The following is a 27,710-nucleotide window of genomic DNA, read 5'->3' as shown; positions in this document are numbered from 1 at the left end:
ATCCAGCTAATTGTTTTTCAAACTTGGTCAAGGCTATACAGAACTCTAAAATGAGCTCTACCTACAAGCCAACTTTCAAAGCCCACCCTTTTTCAGTTATCTGCCCGGGATGGGGAATCGGGTAATAATTTTTATACAGTGAAAAAAGTGAGGCGGGGGGAAGTGGGTGCTGGCTGGGGTTTCAAATCCAAATGGCTGAATCAATTTTTCTCAAACTTTCAGGAACCAAGAAGTCATAATTTGGCTAAGGAAAAATGAATCAAAGATGTTAGCCCTAAAGGAGAGAGCTTCTGAAATGTAGAAACAAATGAAAATAAGGGATCATAATAGAAATTTAACTGCAAACTTAATTACAAAATTCCCTACCAATTGGCTGCAATAAGCTATTTGATGATCCTTATTCTTCGTTTTATATGCCTAAGCCAACTCCAGTTGAAGTCAACAGAAACTGCATATGCATATCCAAGGGAAGATTTTGTCACATTATCATTACTTAATCCAAATTTGCTAGTTATAACGCTTATTATTTGTAATCAATCCTCTTAATCAACATACCTCTAGATAACAGTTGTTGAACAACAAAATGACATTTCTTGTGTATATTTCTATTATTGGTTTCCCTCTTTGGAATTGTAACTGGGTCTCAGTATGAACCTTGTTATGTACATGGAAATAGGCTGCTGTCTTGTGAACAATATATCAAAACCCAAATATTACCTTGGGGATAGGGCGAGGGTTTAGGATAATAATTAAAGCAGAAAAATGAAAGTTAGCATTATTTATTGAAATGATCTTTCCTCTCTTATGCGTACAGAAAAATCCATGATAATCCACCTACATGATTGTGGTTTCATACACATTTTATACATATATGTGGCAAAAGGAAAAAATTCAGAGCTATTTATTGCTTTTCATTCCAATCAAATCTCTCCAAATAAAAAAGTACACCCTTTTCCAGTGTACATTTTGTCCCTGGTGTGGGATAGCAAATAGGCAAAGCTACCTTTGTTGTATGTGCATCAGCTATTGCTACAGTGCAAAGATAATCAGCTCTTTTGTTGGGTTAGGAAGTATTAATGGAGGTGTTTTTTCAACAAAAACAAAACAAAACCTGAGCTCCTACTTTTACGACCTCTCCTGTGGATCAGATAAACATACAATAGCCTATAGAGTAGTAAAAATAGTAACACAATGAAATGGCTCAATGCCTCATCACCTTGCTTAAGATATCACTTACAGAGGGACATACAGAAGGATCTGCTTTTATGAAAAACCCTTCTTCCTAGCCTCTTCACAGCCCTACCTGTGTTTTTTAGGGGGGATTAAATATCTCCCCTTGCTCCTATCCTTATCCAATACAGAACACTTTTTAAGATTAAACATCTCTCACTCTGCACCCTTTGTTATTTAAATCAATAACTCCTAAGGTATAGTCAATGGTGGGGGCGGGGGGGAAGGGATATCTACTTACAGAGCAGAAGCGGGCAGTCAATGTTTCTCCCTGGACCAGGCAGGACAGGGAGTCACATCCATTAACAAATATGTAAGGAGAGCACCTGGCCCTACTTGTAGAATACAGCTGCACAGCTAACCAGGGATTTCTACAGCCTGTGAAGGGCAGCTCTTCTGATTTCTGCTCTGCAGCCAGTATTGTGTGGAAGCAGGCTGCTGCCTTCACAGCCTAGTGAAACCCCTCTTTATCATTTTACCATATAAGGAGACAAAAGCATCAGAAACACTCCTTTTAGGCTCTGTGCAGCTGGCATTCAACACTTTTTCTTCCAAGGATGTAGATTTTTTTTCTCCCCCTTCCTAACCACACTGTCTTTGTTGGCCCTCTTCCGAAAATGGCTCCCTCGCCCCCCCTCCACACACATTTGCTTTTTTAACCCCATGATGTTTGTTAGAAATGGAGCTTTGTTAAAGCCCAGTGAGCTCAGCTTGCAGAAAGAAAGGCTGAGAGCGATTCAAGCACAAACCCTTCACTGATTTTCTCCTCACCTGGCTGGGAGAATGAAGAATTTGGTTAGAAGTACTATAAGAATCTGCTTGCACTGGCTCTTCTGTCAGCTGTTTCACGCTTCTCTAAACAATGGATTGATTTACATTGTTTCTCTTTCTAGGTACTTGATGGATAAGGTCCCTGGTGTTCTGAGGAGCATGTGTGTATAATGGGTGCACCTGTCCATGAAGTCATAGCCCTTCCTGCTTTTTTTACCCCCTTAGTCGGGGGGGGTGGGGGGGTTAGGGGAAGGGAGGAAAGGTGAAGCAACTGACATTCAAAATCTTCCTTGTGTAGTTGGAAGCCAAAGAAGCAGGTTGCACACCTAGGGGACCATACAGAGAACCCTTCCAATGGCCATGTATTAAATAAAGGGGGGACCATTAATCCCAACATAACCAGGAAATAATTTCTCTACTTCAAGCCTAGTTTCATATTTCAACCCTTCTAACAGAAACATATTAACTTAAAAATAGTGGGGGTCCTCAGAAACCTCCAGGGAGAGGTGAATTTGGATCCAAAGCTCATTTGCAGTGTTTGTTCTCTACCCTTGTGTGCAGTTCAAGTTGCTAATATTTCAGTAACGATGGACACGCTCCAAGAAGGGTAAGTTGTTCAACTTAAAGAAAAATTGCCAGGATGAATAGAAACCCCATAAACTTCCCGCTGGGAGCTACTGCTGGTGGCGCTGCAGCCCTTCCCTATGGGTGGCATGTAGGTTTGTGGAAAAACAACTGAAGTGCTTTGTTTTGAATAGCATTGGTGTGTATGTGTGTTACCAAGACTTCTCCCATGTGCGGTAAGGGATTCACAATTTTGTTGCTGCAGGTGCATCCCCCTCATGAACTTATACAGTACTCTGCTCCATGCCTGGGATGAAATACATCAGTAACAGCTCTCTCTCTCTCTCTCTTTTATTTTTTTTAAACAAAATCTACAACAAGCATGAGCCTGCAGTCCTCCTGTGGGCAAAACACCCACTGCATAAAATGAGTGAGCCTTACACTTCTCTTACGAATAAAACCTACTTCTTAAATGTTGTTTGATTCATAGAAATGCTAAAAGGGTTGTCTAGCCATATGCTCTTGGGACCTTTAAAACACAGGCAATGTGGCCTAGTGTATAGAGCGCTGGATTAGGACTCAGAAGATTCCTAGCTCTGCCACTGACCAGTTGGATGACCTTGGGCAAGTCACTTTGCCTCTCTGTACCTTAGTTTCCCAATCTGTAAAATGCGGATAATGATATTGGCTTCCTTTGCAAATTACCTTGAGAGCTATGGATGAAAAGAGCTGAAGAAGAGCTAAGAATTCCTTATTATCCTAAATTCAGCAGTTTAAGATAACCCACCACAAATCCTCTTTGAACAATCTCTGACCCCTAGAGTTACAGTTCCCAACCCAGCTCCCATTTTCAAATGCCTGGGTAAAAAGATGAGCCTAGCCATGAGCCCTGAAGGTGATCAGATTTGGGCTGTATGAGATGTTATTTCTGGGTCTCTCTTGAAATAGGTTGTCAAGGTTCCTTCCCCACTCTGAACTCTAGGGTACAGACGTGGGGACGTGCATGAAAAAACCCCCTAAGCTTATTTTTACCGGCTGAGGTTAAAACTTCCCCAAGGTACAAACTATATTTTACCTTTTGTCCCTGGACTTTATTGCTGCCACCACCAAGTGTCTAACAAATATAACAGGGAAAGAGCCCCTTGGAAATGTCTTTCCCCCCAAAATCCCCCCAAGCATTACACCCCCTTTCCTGGGGAAGGCTTGATAAAAATCCTCACCAATCTGCATAGGTGAACACAGACCCAAACCTTTGGATCTTAAGAACAATGAAAAATCAATCAGGTTCTTAAAAGAAGAATTTTAATTAAAGAAAAAGTAAAAGAATCACCTCTGTAAAATCAGGATGGTAAATACCTTACAGGGTAATCAGATTCAAAACATACAGAATCCCTCTAGGTTAAACCTTAAGTTACAAAAAGACACAAAAACAGAAATATACATCCCATTCAGCACAACTTATTTTATCAGCCATTTAAACAAAACAGAATCTAACGCATATCTAACTAGATTGCTTACTGACTTTTTACAGGAGTTCTGACCTGCATTCCTGCTCTGGTCCCGGTAAAAAAAAAAACACAGACAGAGAGAACCCTTTGTTTCCCCACCACTCCAGCTTTGAAAGTATCTTGTCTCCTCATTGGTCATTTTGGTCAGGTGCCAGCGAGGTTGTCTTAGCTTCTTAACCCTTTACAGGTGAAAGGGTTTTTCCTCTGGCCGGGAGGGATTTAAAGGTGTTTACCCTTCCCTTTATATTTATGACATAGGTTTAGGTAGCATTTTCCTTGCTTTCCTCTTTTTCCACTAGTTTTATTTCCCTACATCACCCTCATCCACTCACAGTAGCCGCAGTGCCAGCAATCTTTCAATGGTATTTCTGACTTGCTGCAAATTAATGTAATGTTTAAAATTCTAAGCTATAATGTATACTGGCTGTCGCTGAGCTATTGGAATGAAATATTTGGGGGTGGAGGGCCACATGCTGCCCTTTAGATGATAAAAGAGCTTTGGCCAAGTATTTAATCAGTTTTCCAAGTGAGAAGGGCAGAAGAACTTCTATTGGATTAGGCCCTGGTTGACTTTTTGGAGGCTTTGTGCTTGCCGTGGGACACTGGCAATGAATGGTCACATCACTGCTTTGTTTTATTGGTAATTATTTTTTAATGGGACAGCAGAATCACACACCCATTCTCTTCTACCACACCAAACCCATTGAACCCCACACCCCCGACATTCCTAATTCTCATTCCTTTGCTGGGGAAATGTGTCGTGATTTTGATTTCCACAAAGCTAGTCTGAGTTGTACCCATATTATTTTCTTGTTATGTGTCTTTATTGTGATTTTCTTTTTTAACGCAACAAAGTAAATGACAAAACCACAGAATGATGCTATTGGCATGTGGGATGTTGCAGTTCACTTCAAGAATATTCCTGGGGCCATTTTGCAACTTAAACTAGATATTCTTGTAGTTTTAAATTTAAAAAATGATTTAGCAAGACAGGGAAATCGAGGTCCAGGCCTGCTCCCTCTAAAGTCAATGGAGTTTTGCCCTTGGACTTCAATGGAAGGAGGATTGGACTCATCACCAGTATTCTCACAGATGATTTGCTTTAATAACCTAGTAAAAGGGTGGGGGGAGAAAGCCCAGTGCAGAATTTCTTATTAGGCCATGGCCTGAACTGAGTAATTATAATCAGAATTTGCTTAAAATCTAATAGTTGTGTCAAATACCGAGAGGTGAGCCCCTACAACTCCTTTGGCCCAGAATGATTGATTAAGTGCATACTAAGAACAGACTGTTTAATGAGAAACATATCGCTTACGGAAGGGTACAACTTTACTTTACTTACACTTGACTATACTGTACTGTTTGCTTGGTGTGGATTTTTTAAACACTTCTTTTCCTATTGCTTCTGTATTGCAAGAGTGTTCTGACCAGAGGTGTCTGCCTGACCTTCAGCGTAGCGTTAGTCTGCAGTGAGAACAGTCTGCTTTAGTCTCATATAAACTTGGGAATGGTCCACCTCACCAGCACATAGGATAAATGTAGCTGCTCAGGCTTTGTCTTCTACAAGTTAGCATCTTTCTAGAGAAACGTATTTAAACATTTTTCTTGCAAGAAAGGCACAATGTCCCTGATTCAGCAAAGCACCTAAACATGTGCTTAAATTTAAGCATGTGTTTGGCCAAATCAGGGCCTACCCCAGTTTCCCTGGCCAGTGTAGATAAGTCCTATATTAATTATAAAATGGTTTGAAGAATTTGCAGGGAACTGGGCTATAACCGAATTTCTGTATGGCATTGACTAAACGCATGGCGAGGGGGCTAGGCCAGGATCTGAAATCTGTCTATCAAGATTCTCCTTATAGGCAGGGCTTAAACATCCAGATAATTTTCAAAATGCAAACTCTTCATTTTTTGAAATCAACATTTGCATGATTTATGCAATGCAAAGCAGTAGTGCTTCAAAGACATGGTCATTCTGATGTAACAGCAATGAGCAGTCCTTAAAAAGGGAGGCAAGAGGTCCACATACAATTTTATTTATTTATTTATTTGGACTAATAATACATATGCAAATTAAGCAGCTTTCCTACTGGCAGAGTAAATAATAACAAAAAAATAACTAATTAATAAAATAATTACCAATAAAGAACTTAAATATCCACTTTCCTCCCCAAACATTTTGACCTCCAGGCCTCTCCCCTTTTCCCCATAAATCTGACATCAGAGATGAGCCTTGCAGCATGTCCTGAAGTTTAAAAGACACCAGCTATTTTGTACTTGTGGGGAGGATGATTTCCAGTATCAAGAAGCTCTCATAGAGAAAAGCTCTGCAAGAAGCTCCCTTGCCTTTAAATCAGAGGGGCTCAGGCTAAATACTTCCGGTGATCACAACTGCAGCAGTATATTATGAGGAACAGGCAATTTCTCACATAGGCCTTTAAGGGAAACTTACATTCGCATATCAGATTAATACGACAGACACCTTTGCTGCTGATGGTGCTTTTGGTGCTTAAATTGCTATCTGCGGATGCAGTCACTCAACTGGTAGAGACCATTGCGCAAATATAGACATTAAATAGCAAATGCATTTTTCTGCACAGGTCTGCTGAAAGTCTTCTAAAAATGTTAGAAGTAACTGGCATACAATAAGGATTAATTAAGGTGCAGAACTGGAGCAGCTGAGTGGAGGAGATTTAAGGTATTCGGTCTGACTTGGCTGTAGGAAGAATTCCTCAGGTGCACTGGGTGAGCATGATGAACAGCATCCCTTCTTGAGAGCTGCAATATGTGCTCCTTACCATGTCTGCCTTTGGGCATCAAGAGGTACACAAGGGCCAGAATCCTGGCCATTTTCTGAGCCTCACTGGTCACACTCCTGATGAAGCATGAAGTGCCACAGGGTGCACTAGCCTGTCTGCTGATGCACTCAGGGAGTACTAGAGGCACTATTCTGACTGGTTCATTCCTGGTTGTGTTGTGAGGGGTTGGGAAAGTGGTTCTTTCCCATGGGCTGGAACACTTGTGTGGGAAAAACAGATCTTAGTCCTGAAAGTATAAGTAGCATTAATTTCCATCCCATTGTTTGTGGACATTTTATATAGCATTTATGTAGCTTTACATCAAATTGTATTAGTTTGGGTTTTCTCAGTGGTATGTGTATTGTAGCAATTTCCCAGTTCTTGAAGTTGACCGGCATATTGGCAATTTTCTCCACTTTGGTCAAAAATACAAACAGAACAAAGGTTGAGAAAAGGGGGCGGGTGGTGAGTAGTTATATGCCATTCTCCTTTCCCCCTGCTAGAGCCATAAAATTGCTTTAATTCAAAGGCCTGTGAAAATAAAAACACAACGCTGCAAAGTTTGAAAACTGCTCAGTTTCTGGCTGATTCCATGAACTGCTGCTGTATTCTGGAAAGTTTTGTGCTATCAAATTTTAATAAAAATTCAGCAAATCCCAGGATCCATTTAAGAAAACTGCTATTTTTGGCATTAATGCTCAGAGAGTAATATGGAATCATGCAAACCTTACATTTTAGTCAAATAAGATTAAAACTGTCGAGCAATATTTAAATATTTCTGAAATTTCATCATCATGTGGGACATTTCAGGTGTTTAACATTCCCCAAACAGATTTGGAATACAGATTCATAGACTTTAAGGCCAGAAGGGATCATCATGATCATTTAGTTTAACCTTCTGCACATCACAGGCCACAGAACCTCACCCACTCAATTCTGTAATAGACCTCTAACTTTTGGCTGAGTTACTGAAGTCCTCAAATCTTGATATTAAAGACTTTAAGTTACAGAGAATCTGGCATTTACTCTAGTTCAAACTCGCAAGTGACTCATGGCCCATGCTGCAGAGGAAGGTGAAAAACTCCTCGGGTCTCAGCCAATCTGGCATGGGGGGGGAAATTCCTCTCTGACCCCAAATATGGCCATCAGTTAGAGTTTGAGCATATAGATGAGACCCACCAGCCAAACACCTGGGAAAAAATTCTCGGTAGTAACTCAGAGGCCTCCCCATCTAGTGTCCCCTCACCAGACATTGGAGATATCTGCTACTAGCAGTCACAGATGGGCCATATGCCACTATAAGCAACTTCATCAGACCATCCCCTCCATAAACTTAATGAAGCTCAGTCTTGAAGCTGTCATAAATATAAAGGGAAGGGTAAACCCCTTTAAAATGCCTCCTGGCCAGAGGAAAAATCCTCTCACCTGTAAAGGGTTAAGAAGCTAAGACAACCTCGCTGGCACCTGACCAAAATGACCAATGAGGAGACAAGATACTTTCATAAGCTGGGGGGAGGGAAAAACAAAGAGTCTGTCTGTGTGATGCTTTTGCCGGGGACAGAACAGGAATGGAGTCTTAGAACTTAGTAAGTAATCTAGCTAGATATGCGTTAGATTATGATTTCTTTAAATGGCTGAGAAATTAAACTGTGCTGAATAGAATGGATATTCCTGTCTGTGTGTCTTTTTGTAACTTAAGGTTTTGCCTAGAGGGATTCTCGATGTTTTGAATCTAATTACCCTGTAAGGTATTTACCATCCTGATTTTACAGAGGTGATTCTTTTTTACTTTTTACTTCTATTAAAATCCTTCTTTTCAGAAACTGAATGCTTTTTCATTGTTCTTAAGATCCAAGGGTTTGGGTCTGTGGTCGCCTATGCAAATTGGTGAAGATTTTTACCAAACCTTCCCCAGGAAGTGGGGTACAAGGGTTGGGAGGATTTTGGGAGGAAAGACGTTTCCAAACAACGCTTTCCTAACAAACATAAACCCAGATAAACGTTTGGTGGTGGCAGTGGAAGTCCAAGGGCAAAGGGTAAAATAGTTTGTACCTTGGGGAAGTTTTAACCTAAGCTGATAAAAGTAAGCTTAGGAGGTTTTCATGCATGTCCCCACATCTGTACCCTAGAGTTCAGAGTGGGGAAGGAACCTTGACAGAAGCCCATTAGGGTTTTGCCCCCAGTGCTCCCCCTTGGGAGGCTGTTCCAGAACTTCACTCCTCTGACGGTTAGAAACCTTCACCCAATTTCAAGCCTAAACTTGTTGATGGCCAGTTTCTATCCATTTGTTCTTGTGCCAGCATTTGCACTTAACTTAAATAACTCCTCTCCCTCCCTCGTATTTATCCCTCTGATGTATTTATAGAAAGCAATCATATCTTCCCTCAGCCTTTGCTTGGTTAGGCTTAAATAAGCCAAGCTCCTTAAGTCTCCTTTTGTAAAGTAGGTTCTTCATTTCTCTGATCATCCTAGTAGCCCCTCTCTGCATCCGTTCCAGTTTGAATTAATCTTTCTTAAGCACGAGACACCAGAATTGTACACAGTATTACACCCGTTTTCAAGGTCATCCAAATCTTCTTGTATGATATTCTGGTCCTCCTCGATATTGGCAATACCTCCCAACTTTGTGTCATCTAATTTTATTAGCACACTCCCATTTTTGTACCAGGATCATGGATGAAAATCTTAAATAAGATTGGTCCCAAGACCAATCCCTGAGGAATGCCTTGCTGTTGGGCTTACAATTTCACGTGCCAGTTCCTTTAATATTCTTGGATGGTGATGATCCAGGGCCCCTGATTTGATCCCATTAAGTTATTTGATTTCCACCTTGGATGTTGTAATTTCTGTTTCCATATCCTCTATTCCATTGGCCACCCTGTCACTGTCCTCAAGCTCCTCATCACACTGTTTAAAAACTGAGTCAAAGTATTTGTTTAGGTGTTGGGCCATGTCTAGATTATTTTTAAGTTCCACCCCATCCTCTGTGTTTAGCAGGCACACTTCTTCTTTCCTTGTTTTCATCTTAATTATATGGCTATGGAACCTTTTACTATCGGTTTTAATTTCTTTTGCAAGGTCTAACTCTGCTTGATTTTTGGCAGTTCTCACTTCCTGAACTCCAAGAGAAAGGTCGGTAAGGAAAGCTATCCCATCTTTCATTCCTTGTAGGCTTTCTGCTTTCTCTTAATAACCTGTTTGAGATGCCTTCTCATTCAGTTTGGTCTGCAACCCTTCCCTATGAATTTTTTCCCCCTTGCTTGGTATACAGGCTTCAGATAACTTCTGCAACTTTGACTTAAAGTAATTCCAGTTCTTCAGTACAATCCACTTCCCTAACTAAATTCCCTTAATTTTTTTAAGTTTTACCTTTTAAAATCAAGGACCCTAGTTGCAAACCTAGTTTTGTTTATCCTTCCATTTCGTTTAAACTGAATTAACTAATGATCACTCAAACCAGGGATGTCTTCTACAAACATCACCTCTTGTTGGTGTGGTCACTATTTGGTAAAGAAATCTGACGGCTATCACATCCAAGAATATCTGCGCCCCACCATTATTATAGCACTTATCCTCCAATCTTTATCAGGGAAATTAAAGTCTTCCATAATCACACAAGTTTATTTCATTAAAAATGTTAAAGAAGTCTCTGCCTATACCCAAACAGGATCCTGGGGTTCTGTAGCAGACCCCAAGCACTATCCCAAGGGAACCTCTGTTACTTTCTTCCCAAGTGATTTTGACCCAGACAGATTCTGTTTTATCCATTCCATCACTTCTAATTTCTTTACAGTCTACCGCACCATTAATATACAATGCTACTCCACCACCATTACTTTTATTTCTGTCTTTCCTGAAAAGCACATACCCTTCAATACTTGTATTGCAGTCATGACTATTATTCCACCATGTTTCCATTATTCCTGTAATATCTGGGTTCACTTCCTACATCAGTAGGTTTAGTTCATCTATTTTGATACCAGGCTCCTTGCATTGATGTACAGAGATCTTAGTAGTTTCCGCTTGGCTTTGCCCAGATTCCTCACCCGATTAGGCACAGTTGTTATACTGCCAGTATTGCCTACCTGACTGACTGTTAGTGTCACTGGTACTGGCACTGTCTTTCCTCTTGTTATCCATTCTCTTACCCTCTGTTGTTCCTTTCTCCATTGCCGTATCCTATCCTACTTGATTTTCCTCCTGCTCAATATTAGAATGAGGAGTGGAGATTACATGAGCATCTCCCAACCATCTCCCCTGAATTCCTAGTTTAAAGCTCTTTTAATCAGTTGTCCCAGTCTCCATCCCACAAGTCTGTTTCCCTCCTTACTCAGGTGGAGTCCATCCCATGCGAGCAATCCTCTTTTTGTGAATGCCTCCCGGTGGTCAAACATCTCAAAGCCCTCCTTACAGCACAACTGCCTGAGCCAGCTGTTCATCATCATCGTCTTGTCTCACCTTCACTCTCCTTCTTTAGAGATAGGTAGAATCCCACCAAAGATCACCAGAGCCTCCATGTCTTTAAGCATCTTCCCTAGCCAGGCATATCAGGCCTCTTCTATCAGGCGGCACTTCATACAAAAAAGCATCTTTCAGGTACCCCCTCCACATCCCATAGCTTCCACATCCCAGCCATCTCCCTTGTCTCTTCCATTCCTTGGATCCTTACCACTGCTGTGTCTGTAGTTGTTCTAGCCTTCCCTCCTAAGCTTCTGTCCAAAAAAACCAACTCGCCTCCCCAGAAAACCCAAACAGAACACGACACACACCCTTCCCAAACTTCCCAGACAAACTCCCATTCAGACTCCCATTTTCAGCTCTGCTTGCTGGCTCCTCTGCCACTGCTCCTGGATATGCAATGTATAAACAGATTTTTCACTGTATTTCTCATCTTCCCTCCTCCCCTTCAAGTCCCCAGTTGCAACTCCTATTTGCAGTCATCTGAATTTTCCCACTGAGTTGATATAGAGCCTCTGGGGCAAGCCCTCAGCTGGTGTAAATTGACATAGCTTGATTTCAATAGACAGCTGAGGCTCTGACTATTTGCTTCTGAAAGACCCAAGGCTTTTTCTTCTGCTGGGAGAAAAACATGCTGCAGTTTATTCCTAAAGCAATCTGAAAAGGGTTGTATTTTTAGGAACTCTGGGCAAACTTGGAGAAATCATATTTCCATTCAATAAAGCTTACTTTCTTAACATGTTTGAATAGTTTTCTCACATGGTCTTTAACAGTTACTCCTTTGCTTCAGTGAAAAAGTGACAGACAGGTTCTCCTGGCTTGGTAGTTTTCAAGAATGTTTATTGCAATATAGAGTAGAACCAGTCATCTTACTGGGCTATTTCTGAAATGTCAGCTATTTCCTCAGAATGTCTGTGCATTGTCACTATATTATAAGACAGGAGATATCAACAGTAATAGTTTAATTCAAGGTAACCAGTCTCCAGTGGAGACTGAAAGTGAGCAGGCCAATGTGACACAGTTCAATATGTTGTTTGTCGGTGTGTATGAAATTACACTTTGCCATTCATCCTCATGGGTCATCAGGCTCTGCAGAGGGTCTGCGACAGATGAAGCAGGCAGGAAGACAGAGAACTGCTGGTGGAAACCTCATTCCAAGTCTTGCTGACTGTGTTATAAAGATCTCTCCATGTTGAAAAGCAGAGGGGCTGGGCTTGTGGTGCTGCTGTGAACGGAGCAGGTCAGAGGAGGCGATAATGTTAGGACAGACAAGGAAGCTGAAGGGAACACAAGTGAGAGTGATGCAGGGCCTCCCAACTAATGACAAATTCCTATTTTGATGATGATCTGAGTCTCGGGCAGCCAGTGAGGCTGAGGCACTGCATTAAAGCAGCTGACCGGTCCCATACTGGGTGAACAGTGCTGCCAGAAAAGACGCCTCAACTCTGCATGGAGCAAAATCCTCATGCTTCCAACTTACATCTGACCTTCCCTTCTGGTGTTGCTCACAGACCAAGTCAACTCCTCCTGTGTCCGATCAGGAGTTGGGGGGATGGGGGGAACCTGGGCCCACCCCTTACACCAGGTTCCAGCCCAGGGCCCTGTGGATAGCATCTGTCTATGTCTCCTATATCAGCTGCGTGACAGCTATAGCTGCAACTCCCTGAGCTTCTTCCCCATGGCCTCCCCCCAACGCCTTCTTTATCCTCACCGCAGGATCTTCCTCCTGAAGCCTGACCACACTTGTACTCCTCAGTCCTCCAGCAACATACCTTCTCACTCCCTGCTCCTTGCACATCCACCCCTAACTGATGGGAGGTCCTTTTTAAACCAGGTGTCCTGATTAGTCTGCCTGCCATAATTGATTCTAGTATATTCTTAATTGGCTCCAGGTGTCTTAATTAGCTTGCCTGTCTTAATTGGTTCCAGCAGCTTCCTGATTGCTCTAGGGCAGCCCCTGCTCTGGTCACTCAGGGGACAGAAAACTGTTCATCCAGTGGCCAGTATATTTGCCATCTACCAGACTCCTGTACCCCACTGGTCTGGGTCTGTCGCAGTTCACTTCAGCTCTGGTTCAGATTCTTGGCAGAAACAGAACTGCACAGAAAGAAAAACTGAAGAGAAAAAGTGGAAAGAAAAACTATAGAATGAGTCAGAGGGCGAAGAACTATAAAATAAATGAAGGAAACACTGAGTGAAAACAAGGAAACTAGAAAGACATTTTCAGAAACATAATTGTAAAGCTAAAATGGCAAAAGAAACTAATGAAAGAGAATCACAGGTCATAATACTACAGTCATTATTGAAGCAAAACTTGCACTGAGTTCAAAAGGGGAGTTTTTTCTCTACAAGGACTGCAGAATCACGTCCCAGTTTTCCTCTCTGGATACCATTATTTTTGAAGACACGGTTTAAGAAGTACTGCTCTAACTCATCCCACAGTATTCTTGCCAGCAAGTTAAAGAAGTATGGGCTGGATGAATGGACTATAAGGTGGATAGAAAGCTGGCTAGATTGTCGGGCTCAATGGGTAGTGATCAATGGCTCCATGTCTAGTTGGCAGCTGGTATCAAGTGGAGTTCCCCAAGGGTCTGTCCTGGGGCCGGTTTTGTTCAATATCTTCATAAATGATCTGGAGGATGGTGTGGGTTGCACCCTCAGCAAGTTTGCAGATGACACTAAACTGGGAGGAGAGGTAAATATGCTGGAGGGTAGCAATAGGATACAGAGGGACCTAGACAAATTGGAGGATTGGGCCAAAAGAAATCTGATGAAGTTCAACAAGGACAAGTGCAGAGTCCTACACTTAGGACGGAAGAATCCCATGCACCGCTACAGACTAGGGACCGAATGGCTCGGCAGCAGTTCTGCAGAAAAGGACCTAGGGGTTATAGTGGATGAGAAGCTGGATATGAGTCAACAGTGTGCCCTTGTTGCCAAGAAGGCCAATGGCATTTTGGGATGTATAAGTAGTGGCATTGCCAGCAGATCAAGGGACGTGATCGTTCCCCTCTATTTGACACTGGTGAGGCCTCATCTGGAGTACTGTGTCCAGTTTTGGACCCCACACTACAAGAAGGATGTGGAAAAATTGGAAAGAGTCCAGCGGAGGGCAAGAAAAATGATTAGGGGACTGGAACACATGAGTTATGAGGAGAGGCTGAAGGAACTGGGGATGTTTAGTCTACGGAAGAGAAGAATGAGGGGGGATTTGATAGCTGCTTTCAGCTACCTGAAAGGGGGTTCCAAAGAGGATGGCTCTAGACTGTTCTCAGTGGTAGCAGATGACAGAACAAGGAGTAATGGTCTCAAGTTGCAGTGGGGGAGATTTAGGTTGGATATTAGGAAAAACTTTTTCACTAGGAGGGTGATGAAACACTGGAATGCGTTACCTAGGGAGGTGGTGGAATCTCCTTCCTTCGAAGTTTTTAAGGTCAGGCTTGACAAAGCCCTGGCTGGGATGATTTAGTTGGGGATTGGTCTTGCTTCGAGCAGGGGGTTGGACTAGATGACCTCCTGAGGTCCCTTCCAACCCTGATATTCTATGATTCTATGATCTCCCTGAACTGAAGATAGTTGGGGGCTCCCTGTTTTATATAACGATTCTTTTGTGTGGTAGCGATTTATTTCTGTCCAGTGACATGGTTTGTCTATTCCACATATAGCATGAGAGGCTCAGAGACTGAGTCTCAGACATATGTTATGATTAAAAATATTAACTCAAGCCATGCACTTTGAAGTAGCAGTCTTACCATTGATCCTTCTAGCCCCACGTTCCTTTTGAACTCCATAAATGTCCAGTCCCTTCTAAATAATAGGATTCAATACATTAATTTGTTGCTGATGTTGATTCTGATCTCTGGCCACTGATACATAACATTAATCCACAACAAGTCCACTTAATTATAAATGAAAAATGCCTCTTAAAATTGCTATACACATATATTGGATTTTTTCCTGTAATGTTTTCCATAAACAGGCACATAAACATGTGTTTTGAACTTCGTGGGAATGGCTTTGTTTTAAAATAAAAATGAAGTTTGCTGAAGCAGACTGCTTTACAGTAAATAATATGATATGCCTTGAAAGCTGAGGTGACGCTGATGCCAAAGAATGCCACTTTTGAAATTATTACTGAAATGGTAGAAAATATAAATGTGTGAAGTATTCAGGCCTGGGATGGGACGAAAGGGACTCAGGCACTCAACTGCTATTAAAAGTTAAATGGGCCATCTTGATTATCACTACAGAAGTTTTTTTCTCCTGCTGATAATAGCGCATCTTAACTAATTAGCCTCTCACAGTTTGTATGGCAACTTCCACCTTCTCTGTATGTATATCTATATATCTATCTATATATCTTCTATATGTTCCTTTCAAAGCATCCGATGAAGTGGGCTGTAGCCCACGAAAGCTTATGCTCTAATAAATTTGTTACTCTCTAAGGTGCCACAAGTACTCCTGTTCTTTTTATTAAAAGTTAAGGGGGGCTGGGTGCACAACTTCTCTAGATGTTCTTTAAAACCCCACCTATAATATGACTTGTCTGTCCTATTGTGGTTTTCATTCATTTTCTGTTCTTTACAATAGTCTAAGCTGTTACATTTTAGAATGATGGTGTGCTAGGTTCAGGTTCCATTCTATTTTTAGAATGTGACTTTCTTGTAATTAATCCATAGATATTTTTCAGAATAGCAGTACTCTCTTCTCTTCTTCAAACAATCTTATCCCACCACTTGTTTTCAAAATATTAAATAAAGGCATTTGAAGCTGATGGTTAATAACTGAAAAGATTTATGCTCAAATTTATTTTTCATATTCAGAACCAACATTCAGGATTTTATTCAGGTTGGAAGGACTACTTGGAACATTATAGTACCAAGAAGGTATACTATTTGCTTACTATAGAAAATAGTAAGTGTAAGGTGCGCATGTGTGTGTGTGTGTGTCCGTATCTGCTTGTCCTGTTACTCCACTGAGGACAAAACATTCCATGTGAGTGTAACAAAGGTAGGAAGTAGACAAGAGAATGGTGAAAATATTTATATACCCACAGCCTTGTGAAAAAATTAGTGCAACAAAATTAGGTCAAGAAAATACATGTTTCTAGGCAGATGTCATCAGTAAGAAACAAAAAGGAAAGAACTCATAGTGAATAAAACTTTTTACTGTGACTGTGATAAAATGTTAGTCACAGGAGTATTGCCGTTTGTCCAAGAAGAAAAGTCACAACTTCATACGCCAACAATTTTTGTTATAAGCACACACTTATTTTTATTGTGGAAGCACAGGAAGAACCCCTTTCAAGAGTGGGAGCACGCTGTGCTGGATGCTGCACAAACACACAGGAAGAAGGTCCTTGCCCAGAAAGCTTACAATTTAAATAGATAAGAGACAATAATAGACAAATGACATTAATACAAAAGGTGAAAGGTGTATTTGTTGTGACTTCTTTAATTTATTTAGTTAAGCTGTCTCGGTCCTTCCCCTACCTCCCCCATACCACATCGTCCAAATGTCCCAGCTAGGCTGCAACACCACTAATGCCTCAACATATCGTTGCTCCATCCTGCCCTCCCTGTGGAAGTGTAACCCATGCCTGCTTGGTGTGGCACTCTGTCCCCCTCTCGTGGCAGCTAGACCAGCTAGAGACCCATGAGCCTGCTACAGGCTTGGCTAAAAGATGTGTGTGTTTTAGCTCATGCAACAGCAGCTCATGCATTAAGCTCCAGAGGTCCCATGTTTGATCCCAGCCACCACTGACCAGGATCTGCCAGTGTTACAGATGCAGCTATAAAGGAGAACTGGTAGGTGGGCGAGAAATAAACATAGCCAATACGATGGTAATTATGTTAGCGAAGGTGTCTAAAGGCCATGGTCTTTCTTGCTCCTACAGCCAACACTACTCCTGCTGCTTCTCCCCATCACTGAGGGATGTGTGTATTGGAGAGCAGCTCCTACCGCACGGCTTGCTACGGGTCAGGGGAGAAAGGTGGAATGGCCTCTCTTCCCTTTGCAAAACATAGATCTTGAAAGTGTGTGGTGACAGAATTCAATGTACAGGATATTAAAATAGAGTAATAACAGCCTTGGCATGTACCATACATAGTGATTTTCTTCTATAGGTTGCAAAGAGCTTTACAAAGGTGGCCAAGCATTAGTTAAACACTTTACAAATGAGGTATCTGATGCATGGAGAGTTTAAGTGCCTTATCCAAGATGGCCTAGTGAGTCAGTGACAGTAAGGAATACAGCAAAGGTCTCCTGAATCCCAGTCCTGTGCTCACTGAATCTAGCCAGCAGTGCCCAAACCGGCAGGTACACCAGGCGGAGCCAACTGGCCGTGGTGCTGGCTATGCCTCATTTCCAGTTGCTTTTACAGGCATCCAGACTTTTCATCGCAAAGAAGAACCTTGGCACCTGTGGAAACTGATGGACAGAAGGGGCAGGGTAGCTGCCTCTCTTAGTGGGAGCTTGAGCTGAGGAACAGGAGAAGCAGCAGTTGTAGAGGTTGGGATGAGAGGAGCACCTCACAGGAAGGAGAGGCACCACCAGCAGGGTGGCTGGCAGAGAGGCGTGGCAAGTGGCTAGCAGAGCAGCTGGTGGAGAGGTGCGACCAGCAGGTTGGCTGGCAGAGAGGTGTGACCAGCAGGGTGGCTCATGGAGAGGCATGACTAGCAGGGCCGCTGACGGAGAGAAGCTGGTGGAGAGGGCCAGAACAGAGCCCCTCAGAGGCATGGCAATTGGCCGTTGGGGTGTCAAGTGAGTGCCTGAGCAGTGCAGCATGTAAGGTGCCCCCTAACTCTCCCCCCCCTCCACCCCCTGCCTTCCACACCGGGCAGGATGTGAACTCTGCGGATGAACCTCTGAACTCTGGGGCTGCACTGGCCAAGGACAGTCACTGTACATGGGGTACAGAGAAGGGACAGTCACGTTAAAGGGACTTTTGGGTTGCTGGACTTAACACCCTGAGGGGAAAAGAACACTGTCCAACTTACTTGGGGGTGGGTCTTTTGCTCATGGTTTGTGTAGATGAGCCCTAGTTGTGGTGTTTTCCCAAATTAATGCTGGGTTAATTTCCTCCTTTTATTAAAAGTTTTTGCTATACTCAGACTCTGTGCTTGTGAGAGGAGAAGTAGTGCCTCTTAGAGGCACCCAGAGGGTGGTGTGTAATTGTCCCAGGTCACTGGTGGGGGCTCGAGCCGGTTTTGTGTTGTATTGTTGAAAAGGAACCCCTAGATTCTGAACTTGGCCCTTGTTGCTGCTGGCTCCACCTGGCAGAAGGGTTACATGTGTATGTTGCCATCGGTAGCAGGAGCTGAAAGAGGGGATGGAGAACGTGCCTCTCCATTTTGGAGCAGCAGCAGCAAAGAGCACTGTTGAACGCATGGCCTCCATGCCTGAAGGCTTGTCTATACAGTACTTTCATCCATACCAGAAAGGTGTGAATTCTAGGGCAATCTAGTGTATCATTCACTAACTGGCCTGTGTGGACCATGCTGGTGCACACTAAAAGTTTTCTGGTGAGCAGGACAAGTGGGGTAGAGGGTGGGGATATGGGGGAAGGAGGTGAGGTGGGGGGAAGAGGCAGTAGGGAAGGAAAGGGAATGGGATGGGGCAGGGGGCAGATGTGGGATGGGGAGGAGCATAGGGGCAGGGGGCAGGGGGGAGTGGAAGAGGAGGGGAGGGGATGGGGAAATGGGGAAGGGGTGGGGGGAATGGGGGAAAGCAGGAGCCCTGCATGCAGCATCCTCTCAGCAGCAGCAGCTGGTGCTCCCCTGTTAAGCCGGCCCATCCGCTCCCAGCACCGGCAGCCCACCTCCAGTGGGTACCCCTGCCACAGGTACCCCCTCTAGTGCTCTCCAAATACCCTCTTCAGCACCACCAGATATCCCTCCCAATACACAGATACCTCTCCAGCACCCCCCAAATACCCCCTCCAGTGTCCTCTATTTGGGAACTTGAAATATGGTAACCCTAGGGGTCGCTCTGTTCTCACAGCCTTGGTTTCGGGAGCTGGCGGGAGCGAGTCTTACCTGCCAGCAGCCGCCTGCCCCCAGCACCTGAGCTGGGCACCAGGTTCGCATGGCTGAGCTCAAAGCTTGGGCTGTGAGACCGAGATCCTGGCAGCCATGGGGCTGGGGCAGGGGAGCAAGGGCCGGTTCTGCTCTGTGAGCAGGGAGTGTGGGGAGCGGCTGCAATGGCAGGTCCCTGGGCAGTGAGCAGGGTGTGACCGGGCTGCTGAGAGGCAGGTGCCCCAGGGGAATGAGTCCTCCAGGGAATAGGGAGCATCTCATGGCAGCCAGGCTCCATGGGCAGCGGCCAGCTCCAGAGAGTGTCACCAGCCAGCGCTGAGCTCCTTCAGGGAAGAGGCAAGAGTGTGCCAGGCGCTGCTCAGCGCTGTGCCCAGCTGTGCAGACCTGGCCTGGCTTGGAAAACAGGGCAGGGAGGGCTGCTGGGAAGCCAGCCAGTGTCCCGGCTCCCACAGCATGGAGAGCCAGGGGTCCGAGCGGCTCCTACCAGCTTCCGATCTGCTGGCTCCGGGCAGGAGGCAACCATTTGCAAACTGTGGGGCGCATCCCCCTAGGAAGGTGTGCCCCACAGTTTGAAAACCTCTGTGCTAAATAGGAGGCAGAAAACTGGGTGGGGGCCATGTGACCCCACATGCCCCCCACCACGCGTCACCGCTTCGGGGTGAAAATATGGCTGCTCGCCCTGGGCGCTAAAATGCTTAGTTAAGGCTCTGCCCCCTAGTTGCCAACCGAGATACCTCGCAGCCCCAATGGGCGTGGCACCTGAAATAGCTTCCCTTCGGAGCCTGTGGACAGGAGCAGTGTGCCGTGGCACGGAAGCAGCGTCTCTGAAGCAAAGTATGATTTATTCACACTCCGAAGTGTATTTAAAACAAGAAACTTAAACACCTGCTGCCTCCCCCGAGCTTGGCATTCACCTCAAGCCCCTTGGTAGACATGACTTAGCCTTGGTGCCACTCTATTTTCTTGGGGACCAAGTTACAGCCTGCTTGTGGCAGACCTAGGCTCTCAGGTTTTGACTACACAGCAAAAAAACCACCCCATGGCTGGTCTGTGCCAGCCGACTTGGGTTTGCGGGGCTCGGGCTGCGGGGCTGTTTCACTGCTGTGCAGACCTCCGGGCTCGGGCTGGAGCCTGAGCTCTGGGACCCTCCCACCTCACAGGGACCTAGAGCAGGAGCAGCGAAAGTTTCCTAAAAGTGGGGAGGCCACTGGTGCCCGAACTGTGGCCCCACCCCTTCCCCACCCCCACTTACTCCTCTCTGCCTCCTCTCCCCTGCCTGTCACTTGCCCTTATGGATGGTAAAAAGTGTGGGGCTATAGCCCCCTGGTCCCCCCTCTTCTGGCACCCCTGCTCTAGAGCCTGGACTTCAGCCCGAGCCAGGCATCTACACAGCAGTGGAACTGCCCTGCAACCCAAGCCCTGCAAGCCTGAGTCAGCTGGCACGGGCCAGCCACGGGTGTCCAGTCACAGGTGTCTAGTTGCTGTGAAGACATACACTCGGATTGACACTTGCATCCCTATCAGTACTCACCGATGCTCCCTGAGCAGCTTCTCTCAACTCATTCAAACCCTGTAGGCTGGGGTCCTGTAATAGTTTAATATACTAAACTGTTCTAACCTGAATGGGGCCAGGTAGGAAGTATTTCCCAATTAACAGCTTCCCTATTTTTTCCTCAAGGACTCTCATCTGTGTCACTGTTTTACTTTCCTTGCTTGGTTCCTCTACCAATCCCTTTGATCCATTTCCATAGCAAGTAACCCATCATAAACAAACACACAGATATTCACCATATCCATTAAAATAGTACAGCTATTTCCCACTTTGTCACATATGACAATAACAGGATTTTGTCTATACTGTAAGGTGAAACTGCAGTAATAAATCTAGTTCCTCTTTACAGTGTAAAGCTGTATGTTACTGAATTGACACAGCTATTGCTAGTCCTGGTAGATTTGTGTTTGCAATATTCATAGATAGTGATGTGATTTCCTCATTATATTCCTTTACACTACAAAAACGTTATGGTTTTATTTACAGTTGTGACATCTTACTAAACCTGAATTTTATTATCACAAAGCTCAGTAATGCTAGTGGGACAAATCTTGAAGTCCTTTCTCTAGCAAAAGTCTTACCAAAATCAATCAGGAGTTTTGCCTGAGTGAGGACTGATTAAAAATGGAGGGCCTCGGGCTGTGTCCCAGTTAGGAACTCCAAGGTCTCTCATGTTAGAATATCATTTTGACTCTTTTTTTCCCCTCCTTTGAGTACCTTGTTACCAGACTTAGTTAACAAAGTGCTATCTGCAGAGACAAAGTCTGCTCTCATTACACATTTATAACCCTGTAGAAGATTGAGGGCAGAATCTGATGATAACATGGTTGCACAAATAATTGAAGAGATACTCTATTCCTGGTGGTGATCCCTGAGCTAGAAAAAAAGCAGCTTGACATTCAGGTCCCAGCTTGACCTTGCAAGGCTGCCAGTAAATCCATCATTATCTGAGTAAACTGAGCATGCTTAGTATAGAAATCACTGAGAAGTGATAAATGTGGAACTCTGCCAGGCCACTTTTACAGTCTCTTTTTGGAAGAGAACTGGATTTTCAGCCTGGGTGCAGTGGGGAAGAGTTAAGACTGAGCACGGGAATGCAAAGGAACAGAGGTGTTTTGTGAGGGCAAAGCTGACTGCAACATGTTTTAAAAGATCAGAAACCACATCCTACCTTTACCAGGAAAATGGTTTCTTTTTAATGTTTAAATTTTAAAATCATTACTACTTTAGCAAACAAAGAAAGGAAGTTAAAAAAAAAGTGTAAAATGACAGAATCCTATGTTCTAGGTGGTCAACAGCCATTGTCACTGGAGCTGCTTTGATATATTTGAAAAGTGGTTCATTAAAACATATTGTAGTTCCAGTTCATGGCATCAAGCCATGATAGCACCAGTGATCAGGCAAAATCCCATTCAGACTGTCTGTTTAGAAAACCTATTAGCACTTCCATCACAGATTCATTTTTGCAAAAATATATAACTTGGTATAAACGTGCAGAGGCCTGAAACTTATTCTAGACATCTTGGCCCAAAAGTACATTGCTCTTACAAGTTAAAATAAATGTGTCTGTTCTTATGAGGTGATTGTCTATATCTATTATATTTTAAAATTAGCCCAATGGAAAAAAACATTTTAGATATATATATTTACACTCGCTGGTTTAAAATGTTCTTTTCTATTGGGCTAATTTTAAAATTATTTCTGTTCAAATAATGAAGTCTGGCTGGTGATTAGTGCACAAATATAGTTTTATGACTTTTTGGTTTTTGGAAATGGAAAATTATGAAGAATACCCTGAGGTAAATTTCTACAGAATCACATAGTGCATGAAACAAAGAAAATTCAGTACTAGATTGCCAACCCCAAAGACTGCTACCACCAGGTCCCTGAACTGGAAGGATCACCTGTAGCAGGATAAAGTAGTCCAGGCTCTCTGCCTGTTCAGTCCTTTGCCTCTGTTGAGATGGCCAACAAGGTTGCCAGTTTTTGACGGTGGTTGTTATGAGATGCACACCAGCCCAGTAGGAACTGGACTGAGTTGACCATCAGATATAGCTTTTAGTCACTACTGATCTGGGCTGGATACAAACCTGAGGTGATTTAGATGTTAGGGGCTTTGTATTCCATTGCCAGGCTCTTGAGTCACCCAGACCTTCAAACACAGACAATTGCTAACAGGGTCTTAAGCGTAACAGGAAAGCGAGCCTCTGGCACCCTCTCTCTTGAATCTATTCTCTGTGTTTCACTTCCTTTTCACTTATAAGGTGTAATTGTTTCTGTAGAGTATTGCTTCCTATTGCAACTACAATCTTTCTCCAGCTGAGAAGGAAGAATTCATGACTAAAAGTGTTTCTCCCACCAACACCGCCTTCTTTTGACACAACCTGCTCATTTCTGCACTCCCAGATCCGCAGATTGGAACCTGCCTTGAAGAGTTGAAAACAGCATTAGGAAGTGGAGCTAGAGCAATAAGAAAGGCCCAGTTCACCTCACCAAAAAAACAAACAAACCACAGAATAATTACAAAGCGAAAGAAGACAAAAGGGAACAATGAGAGGGAAGTGGGTCACATCTGTATTATTACAATGACTCCATATTGCATCAGTTTTGCACTATGTTCCTTGGGAGGACACTTGCTGTCCTCATCCTCAGGATTCAGGAAAGCATCCTGGCTCACAAAAGTAGAAGGATGGAGGAGTGACTAGTACTAGCCTGGGACATAGAAGAGCTGGATTTAATTCCCTGCTCTGCTACAGTCGTCCTGTGTGACCTTGGGCAAGTCACGTAGTCTCTCTCCATTCCCTATTTGTGAAATGGAGATAATAATACTTCTCTATCTCACAGGCAGAGACGACTGGTACGTGCTGATGGGGGTGGGGAGTGCAATTTAAAGGTTCACCCCACACACACAGTTTGAGTCACGCCCCTCCCTCTTACCCTCAGCGGCCCCTCCCTGCAGCTTGCAGCTGTTTGCTACTGCCTTTCTCTCTCTAACTTTGTTCTGCACCATTAGTGCCAGACAACAGAACTTCACTCGGGCTTTCCTGTTGTCCCTTATTGGGCCCTACACAGCCTCCAAACCCTTCTCAGCTCCTAGAGCTAACAGTTATTTCAGAAGGTGAGTCTCGTGCCCCTTTGTTTCCCCATCTTGCCACAGCACCAGTGGAAACAGATAGATAGGACTGCATTGTGATAATGTCCTTTGTACTTTCGGAGTTAAAGTCCTCAGGGTTAGATAAATGGCAGAATAGTGGGTTACTGGGTGGTGATATTAATTAGTAGGGCTACTATTTTGTCACACAGGTCATGGAAATCGCGAATTGAATAAAGTCTGTGAAACAAAGTGGCATTGCAAACTGGCAAATGGGATTGCAGTGCCACACAGGTTTGGCCCATCTGCCCCTCCACCTACAGGGAGTAGATAGGCCAAACCTAAGTGGTGCTGTGACCATGTGTGCCATGTTGCAATACACGGAGAGGGGATCCAGACTCAGGCCCTCAACACACACACATACCCCAATCTTTCAGCATCTTCTGACCACTGGAGTGAAACTCCGGTGAAAAAATGTCAACAACAAGTGCAAGCAAGGTGGGAAATATTTGGTGATCTTTCTGGGACTTATCTATTTTTTCCTGCACCTTTGCTATGAAATTTACTAAAAATGTCCAGAATTGTAGCCTTATCCATTAGTAATGTAGGAAGTCAAATGAGATACATCTGATTTTTGCTACAGTCCTGTGGAGGAGTTTGACTTTGCTTTGTTAGCTGCAAACTGCCAATCAGAAGCATGCCATCTACGTTACACTGAAATCCTAGTTTCCTACAAGGGAAGGTGCGCAAATTTAAATTAAAAAAAAAGTTAAAATTCAGTAGTTAGAATTCAGTATCAGTTTTAAAGGGAAAGTTCTAACTTAAATATATATATTTTAAATGTTAGAAGTAGTTTCAGAATTTACCTCTGCTCCGCTTGTACGCACGTGACAATGTGGTTTGGAAAATCATATTTTCCTATTTTTTAGAAATCCTTTACTCTCCCCTGTTGCCATATGAAAGAACAACACAGAGAATTACACTTAAAATGCTGTCAAAGGCACAAAGTAAACAAACTGAAAAATAGAGGGAAAATACTTTTTCTTCTAATCACTTTCAGTTGTAGTAATCTGAGGTAATAATTGTAATCGTAATCAGCCAATCAATTTCCAACAGAAGTTTGGTTTGTATTTTTATTTGTTTTTTAAAAATTCACAGTGTCCCTTTAAAATATATATCGTTTAACTTTTGTTCCTTCTATGTTTGTGTAGAGAAATAGTCTATAGAAAATATGTAAAGTTGGTCACACTTTTTTTAAAAAGTAGGGACTATGTATAATATGCAGCCAAACTTCCTAAAACTAATCAGTCTTGTATGATGAAATGACATTGTTGAAATCGCCCTAGATTTATCATCGTCAAACTGAACTCACCAGGATACAAAGATAAAGATAAAGTATTACAGCCAGTAATAATTAGTCTAACGTAAAAACAACTGTCTGAGGCAGTTCAGATGCTACTAACTTCCTATGGTCTGATCAGACTTTTTTCATTTAGCTAAAAAGAAGGAAGAACAGTAGAGAAAAATATTAACATTTTGTACTGTTACACACCTATGCAAGCTCAGTGCCATTTAAAATAAAAGGAAAAGGGTGAAATTCTGGTTTCATTGAAATCAGTGGGAGATTTGGGCAAAATTCCCCATGATTTCAATGGGACCAGGATTTCACCCAAACTATGGTCTCTGTTTATTTTTTTTTCCTTATAAAACAGTCCTTTAGAGTTTCTATATTGAACAATTGTTTTAATGGATTTACTCTCACCACACCTCTTGCCAGCTACTGTCAAAAGTTTGCCTTGTTCGGATTAGTTGGATATTTGGAAGGGAAAAACAAAGTTATTCATCCATTAATCATATTTTTCAAATGCTAGTTATTAACAAAGAATTATTGTTAAGGCTACTTTTTAAATTGATTAATTTTTGGTTTCTCTTTTTCTCTCTCTGTACATACAAATTTCACTTTTAAAATCAAATGCAATGAAAAGCACTAAATTCCCTTTTAAAATATCCCTGCATCACACTAGCATTTTTTTCAAAGTAACATAAAATGTAAACTCATCTTTGGGCCAGACACTTATAGAAAGCATCTGTAAAATTAAACTTCCAATTCTTCATTGTGGATCCTTGCACTTGTTGCTTGTTAAGGGCGAATAAAAATCCCAAGAAAGGGTCAATATGCAAAGCTGATGACAAATTAACAATAATTGCCTAGCAAGAATGATTGTTTTATTTCTCTCTGTTTCTGCCTAGAGGTTAGACCCGGGAACTGGGGATTTGAAGACCAGGGCAAGACCCTATTTTGATGGAAGTGGGGCTGTTCTTTAGTACGAATACTGTATTGTAACTTGGTTACTGGGATGTTTACTGTAGGATTATGTTGATTTAGTTTTTGTTGGAAAAAACATGCAGGAAGTCAACTGAAATATTGCTATGGACTTCAGTGGGCTTTGGATCAGGCCCTAAGTGTCCTGATCTCCAGAAGTGCTGAGAATTTACAATGCTGATGAAACACCTGGGAGCTTGGAACTTTGAAAATCAGCCTACATTAATTTCAATCCCTCAATAATAGTATGGTAAATAACCTTGGGGCACAAAACCTGTAAGTGTTGGCTTTTATCCCTAGATGTACAGTCTGGGCAATAATTCTTACTTTTCCATGTAAAGCACTTTGAGATCCTTGGTTGAAAGGTCCTCTCAAAAAAAGCATTATTCTATATAAAACTGTGAGTATGTAAATGAAAATACACACAATATTCTATACACATATGCAAACAATCTTATTTTTCCAAAGAGGTTTCCTTGTATAGACTTCACTTGAAAATTAGCACTCTCAAGAGATCAGGATAACGGTAATTTAATGTAACATTAAACTGATAATTGAAGTTTGGCAGGTATTGCTAATGCTATTTCACACGTTAGTTATGAAGAATTCCTGCTTGACACTTGAGTAACACAGCAGTGCTTTTCAATTTCTTCTTTTGCACAGTTGCCATAATCCATAAGTAATTGTTTAAACATGTAATCAGCATCATCTGTAATTTGCCCCAGGCCATTAGGAAATGGTGTCAAAGAGAAAAAGCTGAACAGCAATATGGTCCTTCTTTGGATTTTGCATCCAGTTTCCAAAGATTCATCAGTAAAGGAGAAGGTGCTGACAGAGAAAAATGTATCAAGAGCTTTCTACCTAAAGTCATTCAATTTCCTATTCCAGTGAAGGAAAGTGGCTATACTTACAGATGGGTGTATCTTTCACAACATGAAAACATGACACTATATTATTAGTGCTGAAATGTAAAGAGCAATGGTTATTTAGCACCTATCTCCCACCAGCAGGCTGACAACTTAGAGAAATGAAAATGGTACATGTACTTTGTTAGACAGCAAGAAATAAACAAGCTATTCAATATCCACTCCCTGTAAGAGGGAAGCATCTAGCTCACCATCTATACATAGAATGCTGACAATCTACTTCCCCTCTGGGGGCGAGGAGGAAGGACAGTAAAGAAACTGTTATTTGCTCTTACCTTGCTATAGCCTGGTGATGCTTCTGCTGTCTAGTCTGAGAATGAGTACAGGAACTAGTGCAGCGGCTTATTGCTGCATTGGATTACCCAAACTATGTATTTAGTAATTAGACAGTCAGGCCTTTGTTAGCTAGATGAGCTATAAATACACTATCTCCAAAGAACCAGCCATCTACAGG

At 42.8% G+C, this 27,710-nt stretch overlaps 2 protein-coding genes across 8 annotated transcripts in view; one reads left to right on the top strand and one right to left on the bottom strand.

Annotated features, from left to right (window-relative positions):
• Nucleotides 1–2,187, top strand: part of C1H2orf49 (chromosome 1 C2orf49 homolog) — a 60,437-nt gene extending 58,250 nt beyond the window's left edge. The window contains exon 5 of the mRNA XM_043536462.1: nucleotides 2,124–2,187. Coding sequence (XP_043392397.1) covers nucleotides 2,124–2,172 — 49 coding nt within the window. The 3' untranslated portion in view covers nucleotides 2,173–2,187. The remainder of the gene's footprint in view (nucleotides 1–2,123) is intronic.
• FHL2 (four and a half LIM domains 2) overlaps nucleotides 1–27,710 on the bottom strand; it is a 62,801-nt gene extending 35,091 nt beyond the window's left edge. For 3 of the 7 annotated variants that reach the window (XM_037897810.2, XM_037897802.2, XM_043536481.1), the window contains exons 1-2: nucleotides 27,532–27,710; nucleotides 24,874–24,953 (exon numbers count right to left, since the gene is read on the bottom strand). The gene's annotated coding sequence lies outside the window, so the exon portion shown is untranslated. Of the gene's footprint in view, nucleotides 1–1,471; nucleotides 1,682–24,873; nucleotides 24,954–27,531 lie in introns of those variants that run through there. The other 4 variants (XM_043536485.1, XM_037897793.2, XM_043536492.1 and 1 more) reach the window with 4 other exon arrangements.

The sequence above is a fragment of the Chelonia mydas genome, chromosome 1 (assembly GCF_015237465.2).
Source record: "Chelonia mydas isolate rCheMyd1 chromosome 1, rCheMyd1.pri.v2, whole genome shotgun sequence".
NCBI classification, from domain to species: domain Eukaryota; kingdom Metazoa; phylum Chordata; order Testudines; family Cheloniidae; genus Chelonia; species Chelonia mydas.
Note: the sequence above shows the minus strand (reverse complement) of the source record. Positions and strands in the feature narration are given on the sequence as shown.